This window comes from Cebus imitator, unplaced genomic scaffold, assembly GCF_001604975.1.
Source record: "Cebus imitator isolate Cc_AM_T3 unplaced genomic scaffold, Cebus_imitator-1.0 Scaffold577, whole genome shotgun sequence".
In the NCBI taxonomy this organism is placed as follows: Eukaryota; Metazoa; Chordata; class Mammalia; order Primates; family Cebidae; genus Cebus; species Cebus imitator.
The window spans coordinates 156,451-179,444 of record NW_016107892.1 but is presented as its reverse complement, the minus strand read 5'-3'; the positions used below and the strand labels follow the sequence as shown (position 1 = coordinate 179,444).

Below are 22,994 nucleotides of genomic sequence, written 5' to 3'. Positions count from 1 at the left end.
TACCTGGTGCTTGCGGTTCTCCAAGTTCATGGTGCGGGGCCTGTAGGTGATCTCATAGGGCTTGTTTTGCTGGTGGGGCTCCAGGGTGATGAACTCAGGCCCCTCCCAGTGCTCACCCTCAATGATGGGATGCAGATTCCAGGTCTGGTTGGTGCGGTTTGACAGCAGGATGGTCTGTGTGTGCTTGGACCGCACCTGGCATGTGAAATTCACCACCTGGAAGAAACAGGTACCTCATCTTCCATGGCACGTCCCCTTGGTCTGTCTCCAGGGCTAGAGGTACAGAATGTGTGCTGGGGAAAACTGATTTATTTTATTTTTTATTGTACTTTAGGTTCTAGGGTACATGTGCAGATCATGCAGGATTGTTGCAGAGGTACACACATGGCAATGTGGTTTGCTGCCTCCATCCCCCCGTCACCTACATCTGGCATTTCTCCCCATGTTATCACTCCCCAACCTTCCTGGCCCCCTGCTGTCCCTCCCTTGGCCCCCCTAACAGACCCCAGTGTGTGATGCTCCCCTCCCTGTGTCCATGTGTTCTCATTGTTCATCACCCGCCTATGAGTGAGAACATGCGGTGTCTGATTTTCTGTTCTTGTGTCAGTTTGCTGAGAATGATGGTTTCCAGATTCATCTATGTCCCCACAAAGGACACAAACTCAGAATTTTTTTATGGCTGCATATATTCCATGGTGTATATGTGCCACATTTTCCCTGTCCAGTCTATCATCAACTGGCAGTTGAGCTGGTTCCAGGTCTTTGCTATTGTAAACAGTGCCGCTATGAACATAGGTGTGCATGTGTCTTTATAATAGAATTAATTGTAATCCCTTGGGGCTGGGTCAAATGGAATTTCTATTTCTAGGTCCTTGAGGAAGTGCCACACTGGAAGACTGACTCTAGCAGTGCTTCCCATCATGAGTTTCAATGGATCTGTTTATTTTCTTTTCATTCACTCAGCACATACTTATGGGTACCTTCTATGTGTTAGGCATGGTTCTTGGTGGTGGAGATACAGCAATGAACAAAATAACAAAAATCTCTGCCCTTGAGCTGAGATTCTAGTGGGGAGAGACAAGCACACAAGTGGAGTATAGAGTGTGCAGGGTAGAAATAAGTGCCAAGGGGAAAGACAAAGCAGAGGGGGTGCCAGATTGGGAGTGAGTTTGAGTTTTTACACAGGGTGATCAGGAAAGGCGTCACTGAGCATATGGATTTGATTACAGACCAAGAAGGATGAAGTAGGGGAGATCTGGGGAAGAGCCTGAGTGTAACTGGCAGAGGAAATGCCAGTTACAAAGCTCCTGGTTTTGACAAAAGGCAGGGAGGCCAGTGTGGCAAATGTGAAGTGAGCAAGGGGGAGATAAAGTAAAAGGAAACAGCATGCAGGGCCCTGGAGTCATGGTAGAGACTTTTTTTTTTTTTTTTTTAAATTGAAAAAGGAGGACTTATGAGTGTTTTGGGTAGAGTGACCTGATCTGATCTATGCTTTAACAGAACTGCTTTAGATGCTTGGAGGTGACAGAGGAAGAGATTAATTAGAAGACGCTTGCAATAGACCAGGTGGGGGATGACAGTGGCTTGGGTGGCACTGGTAGCACTAGGGATGGTGAGAAGTGGATATATTCCAGTTGTACTTGGAAAAGCCAATACATTTAGTGCTGTATGGTATCTTGGGTGTAAGTGGAAGAAGGTTCAGGAATGACACCCAAGTTTTTAACCTGAGCAACGAGCAGAATGGAGATGCTCTTTACCGATGTGGGGTTGACTTTGGGAGGAGCAGGTTTCAGGGAGAGATCAGGAGCTTGTTTCATACATGTTGAATTTGGTATGTCTATTAGTCAAGCAGGAAGTAGAATTTACAAATCTGGAGTTCAAGGGAAGAGTCCAGGCTGGAGATAAAGATTTGGAAATTGTCAGCATAGCAATTTCATTGTTGTTGTTGCTGTTGTTGTTTTGTAGAGGTGGGAGTCTCACTATGTTTCCCAGGCTGGTCTTGAACTCCTCGGCACAAGCATTCCTCCTGCTTTGGCCTCCAAAGTGCCAGGATTACAGACATGAGCCACTGTGTTCAGCCTAACTGTTTTTTTTTAAGGCCAAGAAACTGGGTAAAATCAACAAGAAGTGATTATATTTAGAAGAAAGAAGGAATCTAAGGACTAGTTCTTGACTGACAAACTCCAATGCTAAGAAGAATCAGAAGGTCGGGCAAGGTGGCTCATGCCTGTAATCCCAGCACTTTAGGAGGCCGAGGTGAGTGGATCACCTGAGTTCGGGAGTTTAAGACCAGCCTGGCCAACATGGTGAACCCTGTCTCTACTAAAAACACAAAAATTAGCTGGGCGTGGCAGTCGGTGCCTGTAATTATAGCTATTCAGGAGGCTGAGGCAGGAGAATCGCTTGAACCTGGGAGGCAGAGGTTGCAGTGAGCCGAGATCGCGCCATTGCACTCCAGCCTGGGTGACAGAATGAGACTCTGTCTCAGAAGAAAAAAGAATCAGAAGATGAGGAGAAAGAAGCTGGTGGGTAGGAAGAAACCCAGGGGAGAGTGCTGTGCTGAAGCCAAGTGAAGGAAGTGTTTTCAGGAGGAGGAACGTGTTTATGGTGTCAAATGCTCCCTATAGTTCAAGAAAGAACTGGCCATTAGATTAAAAAATGTGAACACTTTTCACAAGATAGAGCCGAAAGCGAAGAAGGAAGCTCCTGCCCCTCCTAAAGCCGAAGCCAAAGCGAAGGCTTTAAAGGCCAAGAAGGCAATGTTGAAAGGTGTCCACAGGCCGGTGCAGTGGCTCACTCTTGTAATCCCCGCACTCTGGGAGGCCGAGGCCAGTGGATCACAAGGTCAAGAGATCGAGACCATCCTGGTCAACATGGTGAAACCCCGTCTCTATTAAAAATACAAAAATTAGTGGTGGATGCCTGTAGTCCCAGCTACTCAGGAGGCTGAGGCAGGAGAATTGCTTGAACCCAGAAGGCGGAGGTTGCCATGAGCCGAGATTGTGCCATTGCACTCCAGCCTGGGTAACAAGAGCAAAACTCCGTCTCAAAAAAAAAAAAAAAAAGGTGTCCACAGCCGCAAAAAAAAAAGAAGATCCGCACATCACCCACCTTCCGGCAGCCCAAGACACTGCGACTCCAGGGGCAGCCCAAATATCTCAGAGAGTGCCCCCAGGAGAAACAAACTTGACCGCTATGCTGTCATCAAGTTTCTGCTGACCACTGAGTCTGCCATAAGGAAGATAGAAGACAACAATGCACTTGTGTTCACTGTGGATGTTAAAGCCAACAAGTGCCGGCTCAAACAGGCTGTGAAGAAGCTCTATGACACTGATGTGGCCAAGGTCGATACTGTGATTCGGCTGATGGAGAGAAGAAGGCATCTGTTCGACTGGCTCCTGATTATGATGCTTTGGATGTTGCCAACAAAATTGGGATCATCTAAACTGAGTCCAGCTGGCTAATTCTAAATATATGTATATCTTTTCACCATAAAAAAATATGAACAGTGTGGTTTTGGCATAAAGATAGTCAAAGAGATCAATAGATAAGAACAGAGTTCAGCAATAAACCCACATACATATGATCAACTGATTGTTGTTTATAATCAATGACAAAGGTGCAAAGTCAATTCAGTAGACAAGAGTCTTTTCAACAAGTGGTACTAGAACAACTGGATATCCATGTACAAAAAATGTTTTGATCACTATCTCCCACTATATACAGAAATTAATTCCGAGTAGACTGAAGACCTAAACACAAAACTTATGTTTGGAATATATAAAGAGCTCTCAAAACTTTAATAAGAAGACCAATGACCTAATTAAAAATAAACAGAAGATTTGAACAGACACTTCAACTAAGAAAACATACAGCTGGCAAGTAAATATTGAAAAGTTGCTTAACATCATTAGTCATTAGGGAAATAAAGCCTCAATGAGATACCTCTACATACTGATTAGAATGGCTGAAATTAAAAAAACTGACTCTCAATTATTGACAAGGATGTGAAGAAAGTGGATATGTCAGACTTTGTAAGAAACAGTCTGGCAGTTACTTACAAAGGTGAACATACACCTACCACAAGACCTAGCCACTCCACAGCTAGGTCTTTATCCAGGAGAAATGAAAGCATATGTCCTGCTAAGACTTATACACACAAGCTCATAGCATGCTGTATGATTCCATTCATATAACATTGATTAACAAGATTATAGACAGGGAGATTGAGTGTCATTTCTACCATAAGCAGTGTTGCCAGGTAACACGGCTGACAGTTCAGTTAGGTTTCCAGGAACAGGGCTAGCAGAGGGATATAGCAAGGCCATTTTTTTTAACCATAGAAAAGGAGAAAGGTGTTAATGCTTTACTCATAGATCTTAGAATTCGATCTAGCCAGGGATGTCAAAGCAGGCTTCCTTGAGAATGTAATGCTTCAGATGAGAGCTGAAGAATGGAAGGGAATAAATTAAATGAAGAGGAGAGGAAAGGATATTCCAGTAGTGGAAGCGGTGTATTCACAGGTCTCGTGGAGGGAGGGGACCGGCCTGTGTATTTGAAGGAGGCCTGGCTGAGTTCACTTGCTGGGGTCTCTCCTGCCACTGGGGTAGCCCAGGCAGCACCTACTAACCTCTTTTACTGCAGGTGGTCCCACGCAGACTCCAGACAGGGTTAGGCTCAGAGGATTGCCTCCCTGGATGAAGCAGAGAATGTTTTTACAGAGGCTCTCCTTTCCCACCTCGGTGGGATGGTAGGTCACTTCGAAAGAAACCTCCATGCCTGAGGTAATATAGCCTTCTTCTGGGCTAATGGAGAAATGAGGCTCAAATTTTTTGATGTCCCATTTAAACCTTTTCCAAGACAAAAAAGACAAAGAAGAGAGTTTATGGATGTTGCAAGGGTGTCCTCAATGCTACTGAGAACAAGAGATTCTGCCTGGGCTGTGAGGTTCACCTCCCTTGAGCACATCCTAGGACCTAGGAGGATAAAGAGCTGCCAGACAGAGCAGGAGCACTGGGGAATGTGGGCCAAGGTCACTGGGCAGGTGGACCTGGCTTCCTTGCGGAGCTGAGCCAAGGGCAGGAAGTGGCTGCATCTTATTATCCACGAGCGACACGTTAGGGAACATATGAACACATAAACACACGTGTCATGTACTCGAGGTCACACAGCTAGGAAGTAGCTGGGCTAGGACGGAAACCCTTCCAGGACTGTGGCCTTAACTGTTCCCTGCCCTGCCCATCGGTTCAGATCCTGGAGGGTGGCAACAATCCCTTCCTGTGAGAGTTGCCTCTGTTCTGGGTGGCACTGGCATCCCATGACCCGGTGCGGTCCTCACTCTGCGGTTGGGCACTCACTTGTCTATAAAGTGGGTTGGGAGTAGTCTTGGTCTCATGGAACCGTAGCTGGATTAAATGACATGTGCCATGTCAAGGCATGAAACAGGCATGGAGTAAGTGTCTTCTGTTCTCTCAATTGCAGTAATCATAGTAGCAGCAATCACCCCAGCAAGGTCACTGCTGACACATTTTGAGGGAAGCAGGGGGATGGAGAAGGGAGAGGACAGAAGTAAAAGGTGACTGCACTTACAGAACAAGTCCAGGGCAGATACAGGGCCTAGCACTCATGGTAGAGACTTTTCTTTTTTTTAGTAGAAAAAGGAAGACTTATGAGTGTTTTGAGTAGAGTGACCTGATCTGATCTATGCTTTAACAGAACTTCTCTAGATGCTTAGAGGTGACAGAAGAAAAGAGATTAACTATAAGACACTTGCAATAGACCAGGTGGGGGATGACAGTGGCTTGGGTGGCACTGGTAGCACTGAGGGATGATGGAAAGTGGGTATATTCCAGAGGCCTCTGCTGCAGCCTTAGGGTGGGAGGCACTGCTCCCCTACCTTGCACCCACATCGCCTGTGTTCGACAGGAGGATGCGACGCATGGCTTGTGTCTGATACACCACGGGTCCGAAGGGAACATGTTCCTGGTCCAGGGAGATCTCCAGGGCCTGGCAGCAGCCGCTAAGGAGAAATAGGGGGCGCAGGAGTCCCATGCATTCCATGAACACCTCCTCAGAGAAGGGAGGGACGCGCTTCTTCGGGGCAAAGATGATGTCCAGTTTGCAGACTTCTTTGGGCTTCAGCGTGATGTTGCGGAAGGGCACCAAGGTGATGACCTGAATGAAACAGCACCCAGAGTCAGCAGCTGAGGGCAGGAGGCTCCCAAGGCCTCAGTTCCTTGAGGTCTTGCTGCTGGGATTGGAACAGGGGTCAGATCTCACTCCTGCTCTCCCATCAGCTATGAATGCTTTGGTAAATTACTTAAACATTCTGTGACTTAGTCTATGTTGAAGATTAAGATCATCTCTATAAAATCTGTGGCACATAATAGGTATTCAGTAAATGTCCTTTCCCTTTCCTAACTCTTTCCTAACTTATTTTGTGCATTTCCTTCTTTCTTCCTCCTCCCTGATAGAGGAAATAGAAACAGGAAATAGGAAACACATAGAGCTCTGGCGTTTCTCAAGGAGTGTTCTCTGCCTCAGTTTCCCTGCATGGTTGTTAAAATGCAGATTCCGGCTGGGTGCTGTGGCTCATGCCTGTAATCCCACCACTTTGGAAGGCTGAGGTGGGTGGATCACTTGAGGTCAGGAGTTTGAGACCAGCCTGGCCAACATGGTGAAACCCCATCTCTACTAAAAATATAAAAATTAGCTGGGCATTGTGGTGCATACATATAGTCTCAGCTACTCAGGAGACTGAGGCATGAGAATCGCTTGAACCTGGGAGGCAGAGGTTGCAGTGAGCTGAGATCACACCACTGCACTCCAGCCTGGGTGACAGAGTGAGACTCCTCAAAAAAAAAAAAAAAGCAGATTCCTGGATCCTGCCCCAGACCAAATGAATCAGAGTCTCCTGGGGAGAGCCTGGAATCCGCATTTTCAAAAGTTCCCCAGGTGACTCATGTATTCTAAACTCGAGGACCACTGCACAAATGTGTTCAGCTTTCTCTTTCTCTCTAGTCCTGGTAAAAAACAAATCCAAGTCAGCTTTAAGGAAGCCAAGTCCCTTTTTACCTGTAAGCACTCTTTGGTACAGAGCACTGACCAGTTACCAGTGAATGGACGGTGGCAGTATGGAGCAAGATTATGGGCTATGGAGCCGTGACAGGAAAGTCACCTTAGAGACTTCTCTAACATGATGATGTGGGAAGCTAGCTTCAGGGTGTTTGGCGCAAGCACGGGGCACTCTGGCAGCTTTAACCTGACCAGCTGAAGAGGCAGATTTGGTGTGGCCAAACTGTTAGGGACCCTGACATGCTGGAACCAAGGACCTTAATTTGGACTAGTGAGGAAAGGGAAGCAGTAAGTCTTCCGTGCCTTTCCCAGATGGCAAAGTAGGCACATGGGGTTCTGGAATGAGGTGCTCACAGGGTCTCTTACCTTGGCTGGCTTCTCACAGCCAGCTTCTCTGTACCTTGCCATCCCCAAATGACCTACAGTGCTCTTTCCACACGCCCCTTCCTAACCTGTTGAGGGACACCTCTTCACACTGTAAAGTTCGGTACAGGCCCCTCTCCATGGGAAGCCTTCTTTAATCCCCCGAACCCTCCTCCAAGAAGCCCTGATCCTGATTCACACTCTGTCTCTGTAGTTTCTACACTGTCCTGGGACTGTTTATGTGTCTGTGACCTTCAAAGACTGAGATCTCCACCAGACCAAGGTCTGTGTCGTAGTCACTTTTACTCCCGGCACCTAGCACATATTACTGCGTGAGTGTAAGAATGAACCTCAGGAAGGAATGGATGGAGTCTGGTATTGGAATCAAACATATTCGGTGCATTTTCAAGGGTCATGCAAAACTGTTGGCTGTAAGATGAGTAGCTGGCAACCAGGACTGGTAGCTTCCATGTTCAGGGAACTGGAGGAAGTAGACTTGACAATGAGCATGCTTTCCTCTCACTGCTGGTGGGTGTGCAAAGTGGGACAATCTTTCAGGGGGCAGATTGGCCACACATACTGAAACACACTTTCCCGTTTGAGCCAGTGAGCCCACTTTGAGGAATGTACCTTAAGCACAGAGTCATAGATGCACACAAAGGCTTGAGGAGAAACACCTGAAATGAGCAAAAATAGAGAACCGGCCTATCTACATAACGAAGATGTAAATAAACACATGAGAATGAATGATGTGGAAAATGAAATGAAAATGCAAAATAATGAAAATAATGTTCATTTTCACAAAAACAGTATGGGACTAGTGCACCCCTATAAAGCCCTATACTGTTTTTGTGAAAATGAACAGAGAGAGCACACGGAAGGCTCTCAGAATGCTCTGGCGCGTTACAGATGCACAAGAAATTGTGAGCTGTGAGTGTTGTCAACATGGCCATCCTCATCATCAGGGAGCATGAAGGGGCCCCTAGGAGTCGCTCGGAGCACCAACCTTGGGTTCCTGGAGTTCTGGAATTGAGAACATAACAGACTGGTTAAATGTGAGCTGGGCCAGGCTGTTGTTCTTGACGGAAACGGTTCTTTTCACAACCTGCCCTGGTAGGACAGCTCCCAACTTCACAATCCTGTTGGCTGGATCTAGGACTACAATCTGTGGGACAAGAAAGAGAGTAGGAAGAAGAGCTCATTAGTTAAAGAGAAAAATAAACATATGTCTACTCTGGTGAGGCAAGGGTGGTTCCTTCTCTTTCAGTGACCTAACTTCTTCATATTGGGTGGGCACTGGCCTACTCAATAAGCATTTAAGTGCCTAAAATGCCCACTGAAATACTCATCACACAATTATACAACTACAACTGGGTTAAAATATATGTAGGCAAATCTCAGGGCACCTTAAGAGCATATTACAGGAGGCTGAAACCAGGCTAGGGGGCTCGGGGAGCCTTTCTGAAGATGGCATGCGTATATTGAGAGCTAAAGAAAGATATGAGCTAGTCAGTTTGAGCCAGAGCACGTGTGGAATTGGGAGAACAACCTAAGGCAGGGAGATAACCTGTGCCCAGACCCTGAGCCAGAGGGACTGGCCCAGTCAAGGGCTGAGGCTGGGCACTAGGACCTGAGAAGATGATGTTAGCGAGGTGGTCAGATCTTGCAAGGCCTTGCCGGCCACTGCTGAGTGAGAAGTGGGAGACGGCTTCATTCTGGGAGCAAGGGGAAGTCAGTGAAGCATGGTGTTTGTGAGAGAGCTCTGGCTCCCTTCTTCACAGAGAATGGGCTTGAAGAGGGCAAGAAAGAAAGCAGGAGTGATAGGTAAGGGTGGTTTGGATTAGAACAGTGGCAGGAGAGGCAGAGAGAAGTAGTTATGCTTCCAAGTCCTCAGGTAAGACACGGTTTAAAATGGTGCCTGGATCAGGCCAAGGCCAGGCTGAACCTGCCCTCCAAAATGGCACTGACCCACAATGAGCAGTACCCACTGGTCACTGCCATGTGATCAGTCACTAAACTGCACCCCTCCACCCAACTATCTTTAAACCCAACCTACGTTTCCAGTTTGTCTAAAAAGGCAAGAGAGTCTCCCCCACCAGCCATGAGCTCCTGGATGTCTGAGAGCATGTGTAAGTCACTTCTGCATCTTCCCAAAGTACCCAACACACGATGGGTGCTAAATGAACAAATGAAAGACCAATAGGAAAATGAATGCATCAATGGCATCAGAAGAGACTCTGTCTCTGGCTTGGGTCCAGACACATTTGTTGGCAATGTCCTGTTGCTCCTATGGCTTGATGGAAAGGCTGCCAGGAATATACCCAACTCCTGGTTGCTGAAATACCCTATGCATTCTTTAAAGTCTTGGAAGGATTCCAATCTTCCAATACCTTCTATTAAAATACAGATAATCCCACCAGACAAGCACCTCACATGTTTACTAGACATGAGAAGGAAACGAACGAGCAGCAAAATGTGATCATTCCCTTCCTGTCCAGAGTACCTGGGTAAAAGGAATGCCCTGAACCAAATATCATCCTGGGATCTGTGGCTGGCTGGAGGATGCTAATCAATGGAGTCTTGATCTAAGGAAAGATGTTCCATTACTGAAACACGTGTCTGTATACACTGCTTAAAAGTGTCTATTCAGCCTGAAACCCAACATCTCTAATGTGGAAGGAAAAGGATATACTTGGGGTGCTGAGTCTGAAAGTCTCAAATTTCTCCAAGGAAAAAAATGTTTCTCTAGGGTCTGTATTACCTGTGCCCTTTTACACAGTAAAGTTTGGTATTGAATACGATCTATGATTCAGTGAGTCTGATCTGGCAATTTGCCCCTTTGTGTTGTTAGGAATATCATCTCAGTGGGACTGGCTGACTCCAACAGAGCAGCCTGGGGCAGAGAAGCAGAGGGGCTGGAAGGGTGAGGGGGTTCTGGGGGGACAAAGAAGGATGAGAAGGGTAGGAAGGAGTTCCCGACTATCTGTTACCTTCATTTCAGCACCCTTCCCTTTGATTTCGACTGTTTGTTGTGACAGCCCATTGATTTCAAAGGGGATGAGTTCTTGATAGTTGATACTTTCTCGAGGATAAAAAGTTATTGGAACCTCCAGTGTCTTTCCTGGCTTTATCACATCAACACGGCAGCTCACCTCGAGGTAAGTGGTATTGGTGTACAGACAATCTATGCTGCAGAAAATCAAGAGGAAGAGGCGTAAGCTCCGAGAAGTCTGACCTAGAGGGACAGAGGCTATCTCCTTGTCTCTTGGGGTGGGGCACTGCTGGGTTTCCTGCCCTGCTGTCCTAGAGTTGCAGAAGTCATTTAAGAGCTGGAAGGGAGGTCGGCAATGACCCAGCCCATGCTCTCTTAGACACAACCAAGTTGCTCCAAGTCATATCCTGAGATCCTGGCTGAACTGGGTTTCAAACTCAAGGCTCATCACCCTTTAGCCAATATTCTTCACTCTATTGATTCTCTATTTCTTTCTTTTTTCTTTTTATTTGGAGACAAAAGTCTTACTCTGTCACCCAGGCTGGAGTGCAGTGGTGCGATCTCAACTCCCTGCAACCTCCGCCTTCCAGAGTCAAGCGATTCTCCTGCCTCAGCCTCCCAAGTAGCTGGGATTACAGGGGCATGCCACTGTGCCCAACTAATTTTTGTATTTTTAGTAGAGACTCGGTTTCACCATGTTGGCCAGGGTGGTCTGAACTCCTGACCTCAGGTGAGCTGCCTGTCTTGGCCTCCCAAAGTGCTGGGATTACAGGCGTGAGTCACCGAGCCCAGCCTGATTCTCGATTTCTTGATGATGCATTTTATGGTTTTGTACATGAGGGCTTTGTACCCTCTCATAAGAAGGAAGTGCTTCCAGAAGTAATGGGGTGACAAAGCACAGTAGAGAAGAGTATGTGTTCTAGAGTCAGGCAGAGAGGAGTCTGGATCCAGGCTCTGTCACTAATTAGCCAGATGATCTTAGGAGGGTTATATAGCCCACTTGGGTCTCTGTTTTCTTATCTGTAAAATGGGGGGTAGTGATAACTATTTCATAGGGCTGCTGTGAGGATTAAATAAGATTAAGTGATTAAAGCAGTCATTAAATAGGGCACAGAGAAAATATTTCATAAAGGTGACCTGCCCTAATAATAATAATTATTATTACTATTGTTCAACTACAAAGTGTCTTAAAAGATCATGTCCACCCTACTCCACATGTGGGTGGGAAGGCACTTGGCCTCTCCATTACAACCTCTCCTCGTCTGCCTTACAGTCTGTAGAGAAGGAGTTTAGGTAGGCCAATGCATAGAACTCAATGCCTTAAGCAAAGTAAGATTGAGATTACATTACATCATGCAAGAAATAGTATAGACAGATAAGATTTAAAATTACATGACACACTTATGACTTAATATTCAGAGTACTAACAATAATCATAACAACAACAGCATCAGCAGTTAACAATAATTGGGCATGTCTTATGTTCCAGGCAGTGTTCTAAATACTGTTCCTAGGTGAACTAATTTAATCATCCTAATAGTCTTATATAGATGGTATTATTATGACTCCCGTTTCAGGCAAGGAGACAGAGGAGTACAGAGTTTTAAAAATTTGCCTGAAGTCACACAACTAGGGAAGAGCTGAAATTTGAACTTAGATCTATGCTATCCAATATGGTGGCCACTAAACACATGTGGTTATTAAAATGAAAATTAACATTAATAAAAATAAAATAAAAAATCAGTTCTTTAGTTTCACTAGCCACATTTTAAGTACTCCAAAGCCACGTTCAGCTATAGGTCACTGTACTGGACAGTGCAAATATATGACATTTTCATCATTACAGGAAGTTCTCTAGAGTACTAATAGAGAGCTTTGAGTAAACACAGGTCTTTGGGCCAGACCCTGGAGGTTCTGTCTCATTAGGTCTTGAATGGGGCCCAGAATCTTGGACTAGAATATACAGGGATGGTGCAGAGAGGCTGGATTTGAATCAGAAAGCTTAGGCTCAGTACAGATCTGCTATTTACTGCAAAGCCACTGGCCTCAGAAATTTACCTTTTAACTATTCAAACTTCAGTTTCCATGTCTGTTACATGAGAAAATAAATGGAAGCCATAAAACCTGTCATTAGGTCATTTGACATTGCTCTTAGAACTCCACAAAGGGGATTTTCAGCAGGGTAGCTCATGGCTACCTAAGTATTAGTGTTAGTTGTGGGGAGAGGGATCCAGGATTCATACCCACTTAGGCTTGACTCTTTCCCATAATCATGTTTTTTTTTTTGTCTTGGTAAGACTTCACCTGTGTGGAGGCTATAGGACCCACAAGCAGCTGCAGAATCGTCTGGAGGCTCTGGGAAGCCTGCTTACCTCATAGGTGTTTCTTCCTTGTTGGTAATGACCAAGGTTTGTTTGTAAGGGGGCATCCCAGCCTGATAGATAAAGCAGGTCCCAAAGTTGTAGCTGGTGAAGGAGAAATGGATAGCCGGGGTCACAGCACAGCCTGAGACGCTACACATCAATGTTGGGCCATGGCTGATCTGTGGGGAGGAAACGGCAGGGGGACCATGATGAGGAGAGGGCTCTTAAGTCCTCAAGTGAGGCAGGAAAGCAGTTGGTGCTTTAACAAATACAGGCCTAGGGGTACCATTTCCAGAGATTCTGATTCAGTAGGTTAGAAGTTTATGTATTGAAGAAAAGCTCCCTGTAATCAGACCCTACATTGCCTCCCACTTTGCTCCTGCACCAGTGACTCAGCTTGAAGGTCCAGGGGTATACCAGGCCCTGCTAGTTACTACCCAACATCCGCTCCTCATGGCTTCCTTCCTAACAAAACTCTGATTGGATGCCAGTGTGCCTTGGTGCAAATGCTTCATATCACACCTTCCCCTGGAAGGTCAGGATGGCCATCAGACATAGTTGCGGTGAATGAGATGTAAACAGAAGAGGACAAGAGGGTGTTCTATCTTGAATAAAGAGGCAAAGCCTTGTTGGGGAAGTTCTCTGCCTTCAAGCTCTTCCCCTTTCTTTTCACTCTGGAATGCAGACATAGGACGTCAGGTAGAATGGTCATCTTGTGACCAGGAGATGACAAGAATGAGAATGAGGTTAATATGCCAAGGATGATAGAGTGGGAGGATAGAAAGAGCACAAGTCATCATCTGGAATTTTAATCACAAGGTAGCATGTGACTCATCGGTACATGAACTTAATTTGCTCTTCACAAACTCCTCATAATATGAATTTTCACAAATTGATAATTGATTTCAGATAAATTATTATTCATTCTAACCATCTTTAGACTAAAAATTACTAGAATAAACAGTAGAATAAACATTCATTTTAAACATGATTAGAATAAGTCAACAGTCATCGGTACAAGCTATCATAAACAACTTTATAAATTTAAAAACATTTTCTTATTCAAAACTTTTATTTTCTTTTTCTTTTTTTTCAACTTTTATTTTAAGTTCAGGGGTACATGTGCAGGATATGCACATGTTTATGCAGGATATGCAGTGTTTACATTTTGTGGCTGATTCAATGAAAAGGATGTAAATTTATCACCTTCAACTATTCTGCCAACTAGAGTAGAAAGATCTTATGTTATGTTTCTGTTTGGTCTAAGAAATGCAAGTTCTGAAAAAGACAGTTCTCAAAAGGAATAGGTCCCTCCTGAGGCCGCAAACCTGGCTTTTCTCAGAGAAGATGGCTGCAACTTTTCTGCTGAGCTCCAGGCCAAGAAAACAGAGGATCTTCCTGAACTCCCAATGGCCAGTGACACACCTTGGATTTTTTTCAGGGCTTGAATGTTTGTCCCCTCCAAAACTCATGCTGAAATTTAATTGCCATTGAGATGGTATTGGGAAGTGGGACTTTTAAGAAGTGTTTGATTACGGGGGCTTACCCTCATGAATGGACTAATGCCATCATTGTAGGAGTGAGTTTGCTATGGCAGGAATACATTCACTGCTTCTTGCTCTCTCTCTTTCTCTCTTTCACTCACTTCCTCCTGCTCCCCACTTTTCTTCCCCCAACCATTGCCCTTTCATTGTGTGATGCCATCTGCCATGTTATGATGCAGCAAGAAGGTCCTCACCAGATTCTGGCAACTTGATATTGAACTTCCCAGGCTCCAGAACTGTGAGCCTAAACATTTCTATTCATTATAAATTACCCAGTCTCAGGCATTTGTTATAGAAGCACGAAATAGACAAAGACAGGTTCCAATGGTTTTACCTCCACTTTTCTGTCAATCACCTTCTTCTTGAGGATTTGATAAAGATGATGTGTTAGACTGGGCATCCCAAATTTCTTTTCATTGTAGTTGAAGAACGTGCTTTGCACGATTTCAATCCGTTTAATTTATTGAGGTATGTTTTATGGTCTAATATCTAGACAATCTTGGAAAATGTTCCATGTTCACTTGAGAAGAATGTCTATTCTCCTGTTGTGGGATGAAATGCTTGCAATATGTCTGTTAGGCCCAGTGCCTTCAGGGTAATCCCAGCTGTTCCATCTTCAAGTTTGCTGAGATTTGTTTCTCTTTTTTTCAACTATTTTATTCTATTTGCCACAGCTGATTCTTTCTTTTGCGATATCAACTCTGCTGCTGAGACCCTGTTGTGAATTTTTCATTTCAGCAATTATGCTTTTCAACTCCAAAATTTATATTTTTATAATTTCTATCTCTTTACTGATATTATCTATTTGGCGAGACATTGCTCTCATCCTCTGCTTTAGTCATTTAGACATGGTGTCCTATAGTTCTTTGAACATATTTTAAATAGATGACTTCAAGTATTTGTCTATGAAATCCAATATCTGGGCTTCCTCAGGGACAATTTCTATTGATTGCTTTTTTCCCTGTATATGGGTTATATTTTCCTGTTTCTTGTCATGTCTCATATTTTTTTTTTTTGGTTGGAAACTGAAGATTTAAAGTAATAAGTGCAGCATCTCTGAAAATCAGATGACTGCCCTCCCCCCACCCACCTCAGGGTTTGTTACTGTTGTTACTCTTAGTTTGTTTAGTAACTTTTTCAGTAAAGTCTATATTCTTATTTATGCATTGCCAATAAAGTCTCTGCTCAGTTAGTTTAGTGGTTACCTTATGATTGAACAGAGATTTCCTTAAATCTGGAAACAATAAGTCTCCCAGCTTTTGCTGAGAGGCTTTCTGTGTGTGGTGGACATGCCTTTGACACTCAGGCAAGCAATTCCCAACTCTGCTTTGTCTTTCCCGGGACCTAAAGATTAGCCAGAGGTAAGAGCTTAAGGCCTTCACAGGTCTTTCCTGAGCAGTAACACAGCCTGGAGGTACACACATCCTATACACGCATGGCTTTCTAGATTCCAGGGAATATGTTGAAGCTTTTCAGAGCCCCCCCATGAATATCTTTTTCCCAGCCTCTCCTTTTAAGTTTTTCAATCAACTTCTTATTTGCCCCTAAGGTCAACGCTGCCTCCATCAGCTGCAGTGTTAAATCACAACAGATTGTTTTTGAGCAAGCTTGCAGTCAGGTCAAATAAAAGCCATCCCTATGAGGGGGGTTTCCACTGAACTTCTAGACAGGGCAAATAATGACAATTCTTTTAGAATGAGGGCTTTTGGGAAGTTCCAATTTGTTCTACCTTCTCCAGGGTCTGATTCTTTTTTTTTTTTTTTTTTTTTTTTTTGAATTGTTGGTTTTCAAGGCTACTGCAGAGCTGGAATGAGGGAGGAGGGAGAGAATAGGGCAAGTCAAAATGCCATAAAGTTCGCTGTCCTTATGAGTATTCAGCCGTTTTTCTTGGATAAGTACTTCTAGGATTGTTGCAAGCCTATCATTAATTTTCAGGGTTCTGAAAAAGTTGATCTCAAATTTTTTTTCCAGTGGTCTCATTGCTATTGAAGAACAGTGTTTTAGATGTCCTCCTCTGCCACTCCTGCTGACATCACCATTCTTTGTTTTTTTAATTCAATAATTCATCTTAGAAAATGGTGTATAGATTCTTTCCCTGCCCCCATCTATCACTGTTATTTATTTTAATGGGTAAATGTATTGCAATGCAACTGCTTTTCAATCCACATTTATTCCCCAGGCACCTCAACCACGGATGAAGCCTTTATACTAGACATTGTGAGGCTGTGTCCAACACAACTATCCTCTAGGAGTTTCTGGACGTGTGGAGAAGACAAAGAACACACAGGAGAATTAACCTGTTTCCAGGCAGCATGCTGAGAGTACTTTTGGAGTTTGGACAATGTTAAATGGACTTGCCTTGATTTTGAGTTCCAGATCTGTCAAGACACACTTCTTAACTGGATGAAAAGACAGGATGGCATGTACACTCTGCCCCACATCCACAATGCTGTCGGTGGGTGAAAATTCCAAATACTGCAGCAGGGCTTTGGAGCCAGACAGCTCTGCCTGGAAGCTGAAGGTGAACTTTCCAGTGTTGATAAAGTTGAATTCACACTGGACACATTCATTTAACTCCACCTAGGAGACAGAGAACAGAGCAGTGAGTGCAAACCATAGTTTCCTTGCCTGGGGTCAGCATTTTTAACATGTTGATAAAACATATCCTTTGGGAAATAAGGATGGCAGATGATGTTGGTGATTTGACTATCTTTAGCCTAATGGAGTCAGATATTCCAGCAAGAGCTACTAAGCATTGGGGTCCTCTTGTACCTCATAGACCAAAGCGGCAATTGAGTTCTTAGACCTTCGTTGGTAGTCAGATATCCTTCCTGTATGTGTAACACAAGCATTCTTTCTCCTCCCCACCATCTCTCCACCCCCGAAACATAAAATAAGAAAAGCATTCACATCATATCTACATACATTCTGTGGAGAGAGCTGCTCTTGGAAGGTTTCTGTTTTCCTGGTCTCTTTGGCATTTGAAGCAGAAAGTCTCAGCTCATATTCATTTGTAATACCTTCCCCAGTCAGAATGGAAGCTGAGATAGATGGCACCTTTACCTCATAGAAGTTGATAATGTTCGTCTGGTTGGGAGTCAACAGAGTGATGGTGCCTGTCCTGTCCTTGCACTTGATCTCTGCATTCATAGTGTAGCCCTCGGCCTTGACATTTAACCTCAGAGGGTGGACTTTCTTTTTCACATTGCAGATCAAATTAAAGTTCACATCTCCTTCCTGCTTTGGTGTGAAGAAAATATCAATCGGAAACCTGGTCGGGGAACAAAAGAGCAGATTAATTGCCCAAGCCAACTTGTTAAAAGCTTAAAAAATATGAGCCTACTAGATTAGCAGATTCATTATGAGAAAAAATATAACCCCAAATTATGATGAGATTTTAAGATTTGTGGCTATGGTAACCAAAACACCATGGTACAGGCATAAAAACAGACACACAGACCAATGGAAAAGGATAGAGATTGCAGAAATAAAGCCACACACCTACAACCATCTGATCTTTAAAAAAGTCAACCAAAATAAGCAATGGAGAAAGGGCTCCCTATTCAATAAATGGTGCTGGTATAGCTGGCTAGCCATAAGCTGGAAGAATAAAACGGGACCTTTACTTTTCACCATATACAAATATTAACTCAAGATGGATCAAAGATTTAAATGTAAGATCTCAAATTATAAGAATACTAGAAGAAAGCCTAGGAAGCACCATTGCGGACATCCGCCTTGGGAAAGAATTTATGACTGAGTTCTCAAAAGCCTTTCAATAAAAACAAAAATTGACAAGCGGGACCAAATTAAATGACAACAAAAAAGCTTCTGCACAGCAGAAAAAACCGCTATAAACAGAGAAAAGAGGCAACCTACAAAACAGGAGGAAATATTCGGAAACTATGCATCTGACACAGGTCTAATCTCCAGAATCTCTAAGGAACTTAAACAACTGAACAAGCAAAAAACCAGATAACCCCATTAAAAAATGAGCAAAAGATATGAAAAGACACTTCGCAAAAGGAAACAGAAAAGTGGTCAACAAACATGTAAAGAAATGCTTCACATTACTAATCATCAGGGAAATGCAAGTCAAAATCACAATGAGAAACCATCTCATACTAGTCACAATGGCTATGATTAAAAAGTAAAAAACAACAAATGCTGGCGAGGCTACAGAGAAAAGGGAATACTTAAACACTATTGGTGGGAACGTAAACTTGTGTGGCCACTGTGGAAAGCAGTTTGGAGATTTCTCTAAGAACTTAGAACTATCATTCAACACAGCAATCTCATTATGACTTGAAGTCATTTTAGCGAAAAGACACATGCACTCTCATGTCCACTGCAGCACTCCTCACAATAGCAAAGACGTGGAATCAATCTAGGTGCCCACCAACTGTAGACTGGATAAAGAAAGTGTGGTCCATATACACCACAGAATGCTATACAGCCACAAAAAGAATGAGGTCATTTTTTGCCACAACATGGATGCAACTGGAGGCCATTATCCTAAGCAAATTAATGCAGAAACAGAAAACCAAATACCTCATGTTCTTACTTACAAGTTGGAGCTAAACATCAGGTGCACATGGACGTAAAGATGGCAACAATAGAAAAGGGATTACTATGGGGAGGGGAGGAAGGGAGGCAAGGGTTGAAAAACGAATGATTGAGTATTAAGCTTAGTATCCGTGTGATGGGCCCACATGTACCCCAAACCTCAATATCATACGGTAAACCCGGCAGCAAACCTGCATGCATCCCCTTGAATCTAAAATAAAAGTTGAAAAAAAAAAAAACCTGGGCCTAAGTCTTACACCTTATAATGTAAGTTAATAAAAAAGAGGTTACAGACTGAAACGTAAAGCTACAGGTGGCCAATGCCTACACGAGCTGAAGCTACAAACGCATGTTAATTGTATGTGTGGTTATATATTTACATAACTGCACAATTTTTTCTTTAAAAGTGCCCAAGACAGTTTATAGGAACACTAAAATATCTGAAAAATCACCAAAATGTTTATGAACGTAAATAAGCTAATTGTAGTGTATTTATATCACCTCACAGTGTAGAGCAATAAATGTGGATAAAGCGCACCTACAGACAACAACAGAGATCAATTTCACAATGTTGAGTAAAATAAGATGACCAAGAATGAGAACTTATTGTTTTAATCTATTTATTTAAAGTTCAAAAACAGGCAAATCTTATTTATTGTATAAAAAGTCAGGCCAGGTGTGGTGGCTCATGCCTGTGATCTCAGCACTCTGAGAGGCCGAGGCCGGCGGATCACCTGAGGTCAGGAGTTTGAGACCAGCTTGGTCAATATCGTGAAACCCCATCTCTACTAAAATAATACAAAAAGTAGCTGGGCATAGTGGTGGGCACCTGTGGTCCCAGCTAGTTGGGAGGCTGAGACGGAAGAGTCACTTGAATCCGGGAGGTGGAGGTTGCAGTGAGCCAAGATCGAACCACTGCACTCCAGCCTGGGTGACAGGGCGAGACTCTGTCTCAAATAAAATAAAATAAAATAATAAAATAAAATAAAATAATTAAAAGCCAGGATATAAGTCACTCTTGGGAATAGTGACTGAAAGGGAGAATAAAAAAGAGAGTGTCCAGGTTGTTCCCACTCTTCCATCACTGGGCCCTGGGTTCATAGCGTATGCATTTTGTAAAAAGGTTTCAAGCTGTTTTTAATGATATATGTGGGTAAAATTAAAAACAAGATTTTTTTATGATATATGTGTATAAAATTAAAAACAAGATTTCTCATCAAAAAAAAAAAACTTATGGAAAAAATAATGGAAGGACATTTTCTGAATCTGGGGCTATTCAGAGATGTAGAGCAGACATGAAAAGGACAGTCCATAGAAGGACAAATAGATAATTTGGACTCCATCAGAAATAACAGGTTTTGCTCTGTGAATGACCTTGTTAAAAAGAGGAAAAGACAAATTACAGATTGGGAGAAAATACTTGCAGACCTCGTGTCCACTATACATGTAAAGAACTCTCAACAATCAAAAACAAAAATCAAACAGGCTGAGCAGATTAGCTGGCAAAAGACAAGAGACTTTCACCGAAGAGGCTCCATAGAAGGAAAATAAACATGTATGTATTGTGTGAAAGGGGAGGTTAGCACTCCCCTTGACAATGTTGGAAGAGGTCCTCGGGCCTGACAACACTCATATGGAAAATAAGCACATGCAAAGATGTCCATTATTATTCATTAGGAAAATGCTAATTAAAACTACAATGAGATATCACTATACACCTATCAGGAGAGCTAAAATAAAAAATTGTTGCCAGGTGCAGTGGTTCATGCCTAAAGTCCTAGAACTTTGAGAGGCTGAGGCAGGTGGATCACCTGAAGTCAGGAGTTAGAGACCAGCCTGGCCAACATGGTGAGGCCCTGTCTCTACTAAAATACAAAAAACAACAACAACAAAAAACCTAGCTGGGCATGGTGATGCATGCCTGTAGTCCTAGCTACTTAGGAGGCTGAGGAAAGAGAATCACTTGAACCCAGGAGGCAGAGGTTGCAGTGAGCCCCAGATCGCACCACTGTACTCCAGCCTAGGTGATAGAGCGAGACTCTATCTAAAAATAAAAAAAATTGTGACAACACCAAATTTTGATGATGTTGTAGAGACTCTGGAACATTCACAGAAAGCTGGTGGAATGTAAAATGGTGCAGCCAGTCTGGAAAGCATTTTGGCAGTTTTTTTTTTTTTTCTGGAAACATGTCATTACCATATGCACAGTAATTGCAGTCTTGCTCATTTTCCCCACTGACATAAAGACACACAAAAATCGGTACATGAAAGTTTATAGCAGCTTTATCCATAACAGTCCAAACTGGGAATAATCCAGAGTCCTCCAGTGGGTGAATAGTTAACTATCTGTGGTGCATCCCTACTATGGAATGGAAGCCAGTCATAAAAAGGAAGAAACCCTCAAAACAACCTGGATGTATGTCCAGAGAATTACGAGTGAAAAACACCAATCACAAAAGGAATGTATGTGTCTGTTAATACAACATTCCTGAAATGACAAAATGGTAGACATAGAGGAAAGTATTGGATTCCGGGGGTGAGGAGGTGTTGCTTGGGGGAAGAGAAAAGGTTGTGGCAACAAAAGGGGTAATCTTGGCTCACTTCAACCTCTGCCTCCTGGGTTCAAGTGATTCTCCTGCCTCAGCCCCCGAGTAGCTGGGATTACAGGCATGCGCCACCACACCTGGCTAATTATTGTATTTGTTTGTTTGTTTGTTTTTTGAGACGGAGTCTCATTCTGTCACCCAGGCTGGAATGCAGTGGTGTGATCTTGGCTCACTGCAACCTCTGCCTCCCAGGTTCAAGCGATTCTCCTGCCTCAGCCTCCTAAGTACCTAGGATTACAGGCGCCCGCCAGCATGCCTAGCTAATTTTTGTGTTTTTAGTAAAGATGGCATTTCACTATGTTGGCCAGGCTGGTCTGGAACTCCTGACCTCAAATGATCCACCCACCTCAGCCTTAATGATTGTATTTTTAATAGAGATGGGGTTTTGCCATGTTGGCCAGGCTGGTCTCAAACTCCTTACCTCAAGGATTTGCCTGCCTCAGCCTCTCAATGTGCTGAGCTTACAGGCATGAGCCACCACACCTGGCCTGAAAATTAAAAGTTTAATTGAAAAAGAGATCAGCCAGGCAAGCCTGAACATTGCACTGTGGATTTACATATACAGTATATAGCAAGGAAAAGAACACAAAGAGAAAATATTGAGATAATGGGCTTAGAATTCTCAATGCTCCACATTGATCAGGAAAACAGATATCAGGGAGTAAGTAGGATGGAGATGGAATTGCCACGATCTAATCTTAGAGTTGAAAATGCTGATATAAATGGGGCGCTCTGAGCGCTGGCAGGTTTGGGGACCTGGCAGTGTCAGGAGGATGCAAATAAAATGAGACCTTCATTTTTGTTTACCTGGACAGTGGTGGGATCCAGCCTTCCGTGGGACATACAAGCAGGCTGTTGCTGAAACCTTCAGAATAGCGGGAGTTGTCCTGGAAGGAAAAGTCGAACCCCTGTTCCTCCTTGTTGATGATCTGCACAGTCTCCCTGACTTCTCTGCCTGAGGAGGAAACACAAGCCCTCAGTGGGGGCCTCCTGCCTGCCCGCTGGAATCTCTCAGCAGACACTGCTCCAAAGGCAGGAGAGACCCTTTTTAGAAGACTTTCCCCAACCTCTTCAGCCTTTGTCTGCCTCTCTTCTTTCCTTTTCCTCTACAAGTCACCTTCCTCCTTTCGGGGATTCCATGTCTTTCTTCATCAGTTGCCTGCTCCTGCTGGTGTCTCCTCTGCCCTGGCCATAGCTCTCCTGGGATTCTGCTGATACTGTTTTCTTCCCTTGCTCCTTTAGACCCAAGAATTGTTAATCCCTTCCTGAATTCGTTAATGGGGGCTTCACTCTCCTTGGTTGACCCCTTTAACTGCCCATGTATCCATAAATAATCCTTGTATCGAATTCTTTAAAAATAGACTTTGGGTAGGCTGGATGCAGCGGCTCACACCTGTAATCCCAGCACTTTGGGAGGCTGAGGTAGGCAGATCATGAGGTCAGGAGTTCAAGACCATCCTGGCCAATGTGGTGAAAACCTGCCTCT

At 43.8% G+C, this 22,994-nt stretch overlaps 1 protein-coding gene and 1 pseudogene across 1 annotated transcript in view; one reads left to right on the top strand and one right to left on the bottom strand.

Annotated features, from left to right (window-relative positions):
- LOC108294393 (hydrocephalus-inducing protein homolog) overlaps positions 1–22,994 on the bottom strand; it is a 186,004-nt gene that overhangs the window by 22,743 nt on the left and 140,267 nt on the right. The window contains exons 50-58 of the mRNA XM_017516259.2: positions 22,316–22,463; positions 17,400–17,607; positions 16,695–16,916; positions 12,802–12,971; positions 10,428–10,626; positions 8,444–8,602; positions 5,897–6,174; positions 4,631–4,850; positions 4–216 (exon numbers count right to left, since the gene is read on the bottom strand). Coding sequence (XP_017371748.2) covers positions 4–216; positions 4,631–4,850; positions 5,897–6,174; positions 8,444–8,602; positions 10,428–10,626; positions 12,802–12,971; positions 16,695–16,916; positions 17,400–17,607; positions 22,316–22,463 — 1,817 coding nt within the window. The remainder of the gene's footprint in view (positions 1–3; positions 217–4,630; positions 4,851–5,896; positions 6,175–8,443; positions 8,603–10,427; positions 10,627–12,801; positions 12,972–16,694; positions 16,917–17,399; positions 17,608–22,315; positions 22,464–22,994) is intronic.
- LOC119469132 lies at positions 20,462–20,574 on the top strand (annotated as a pseudogene).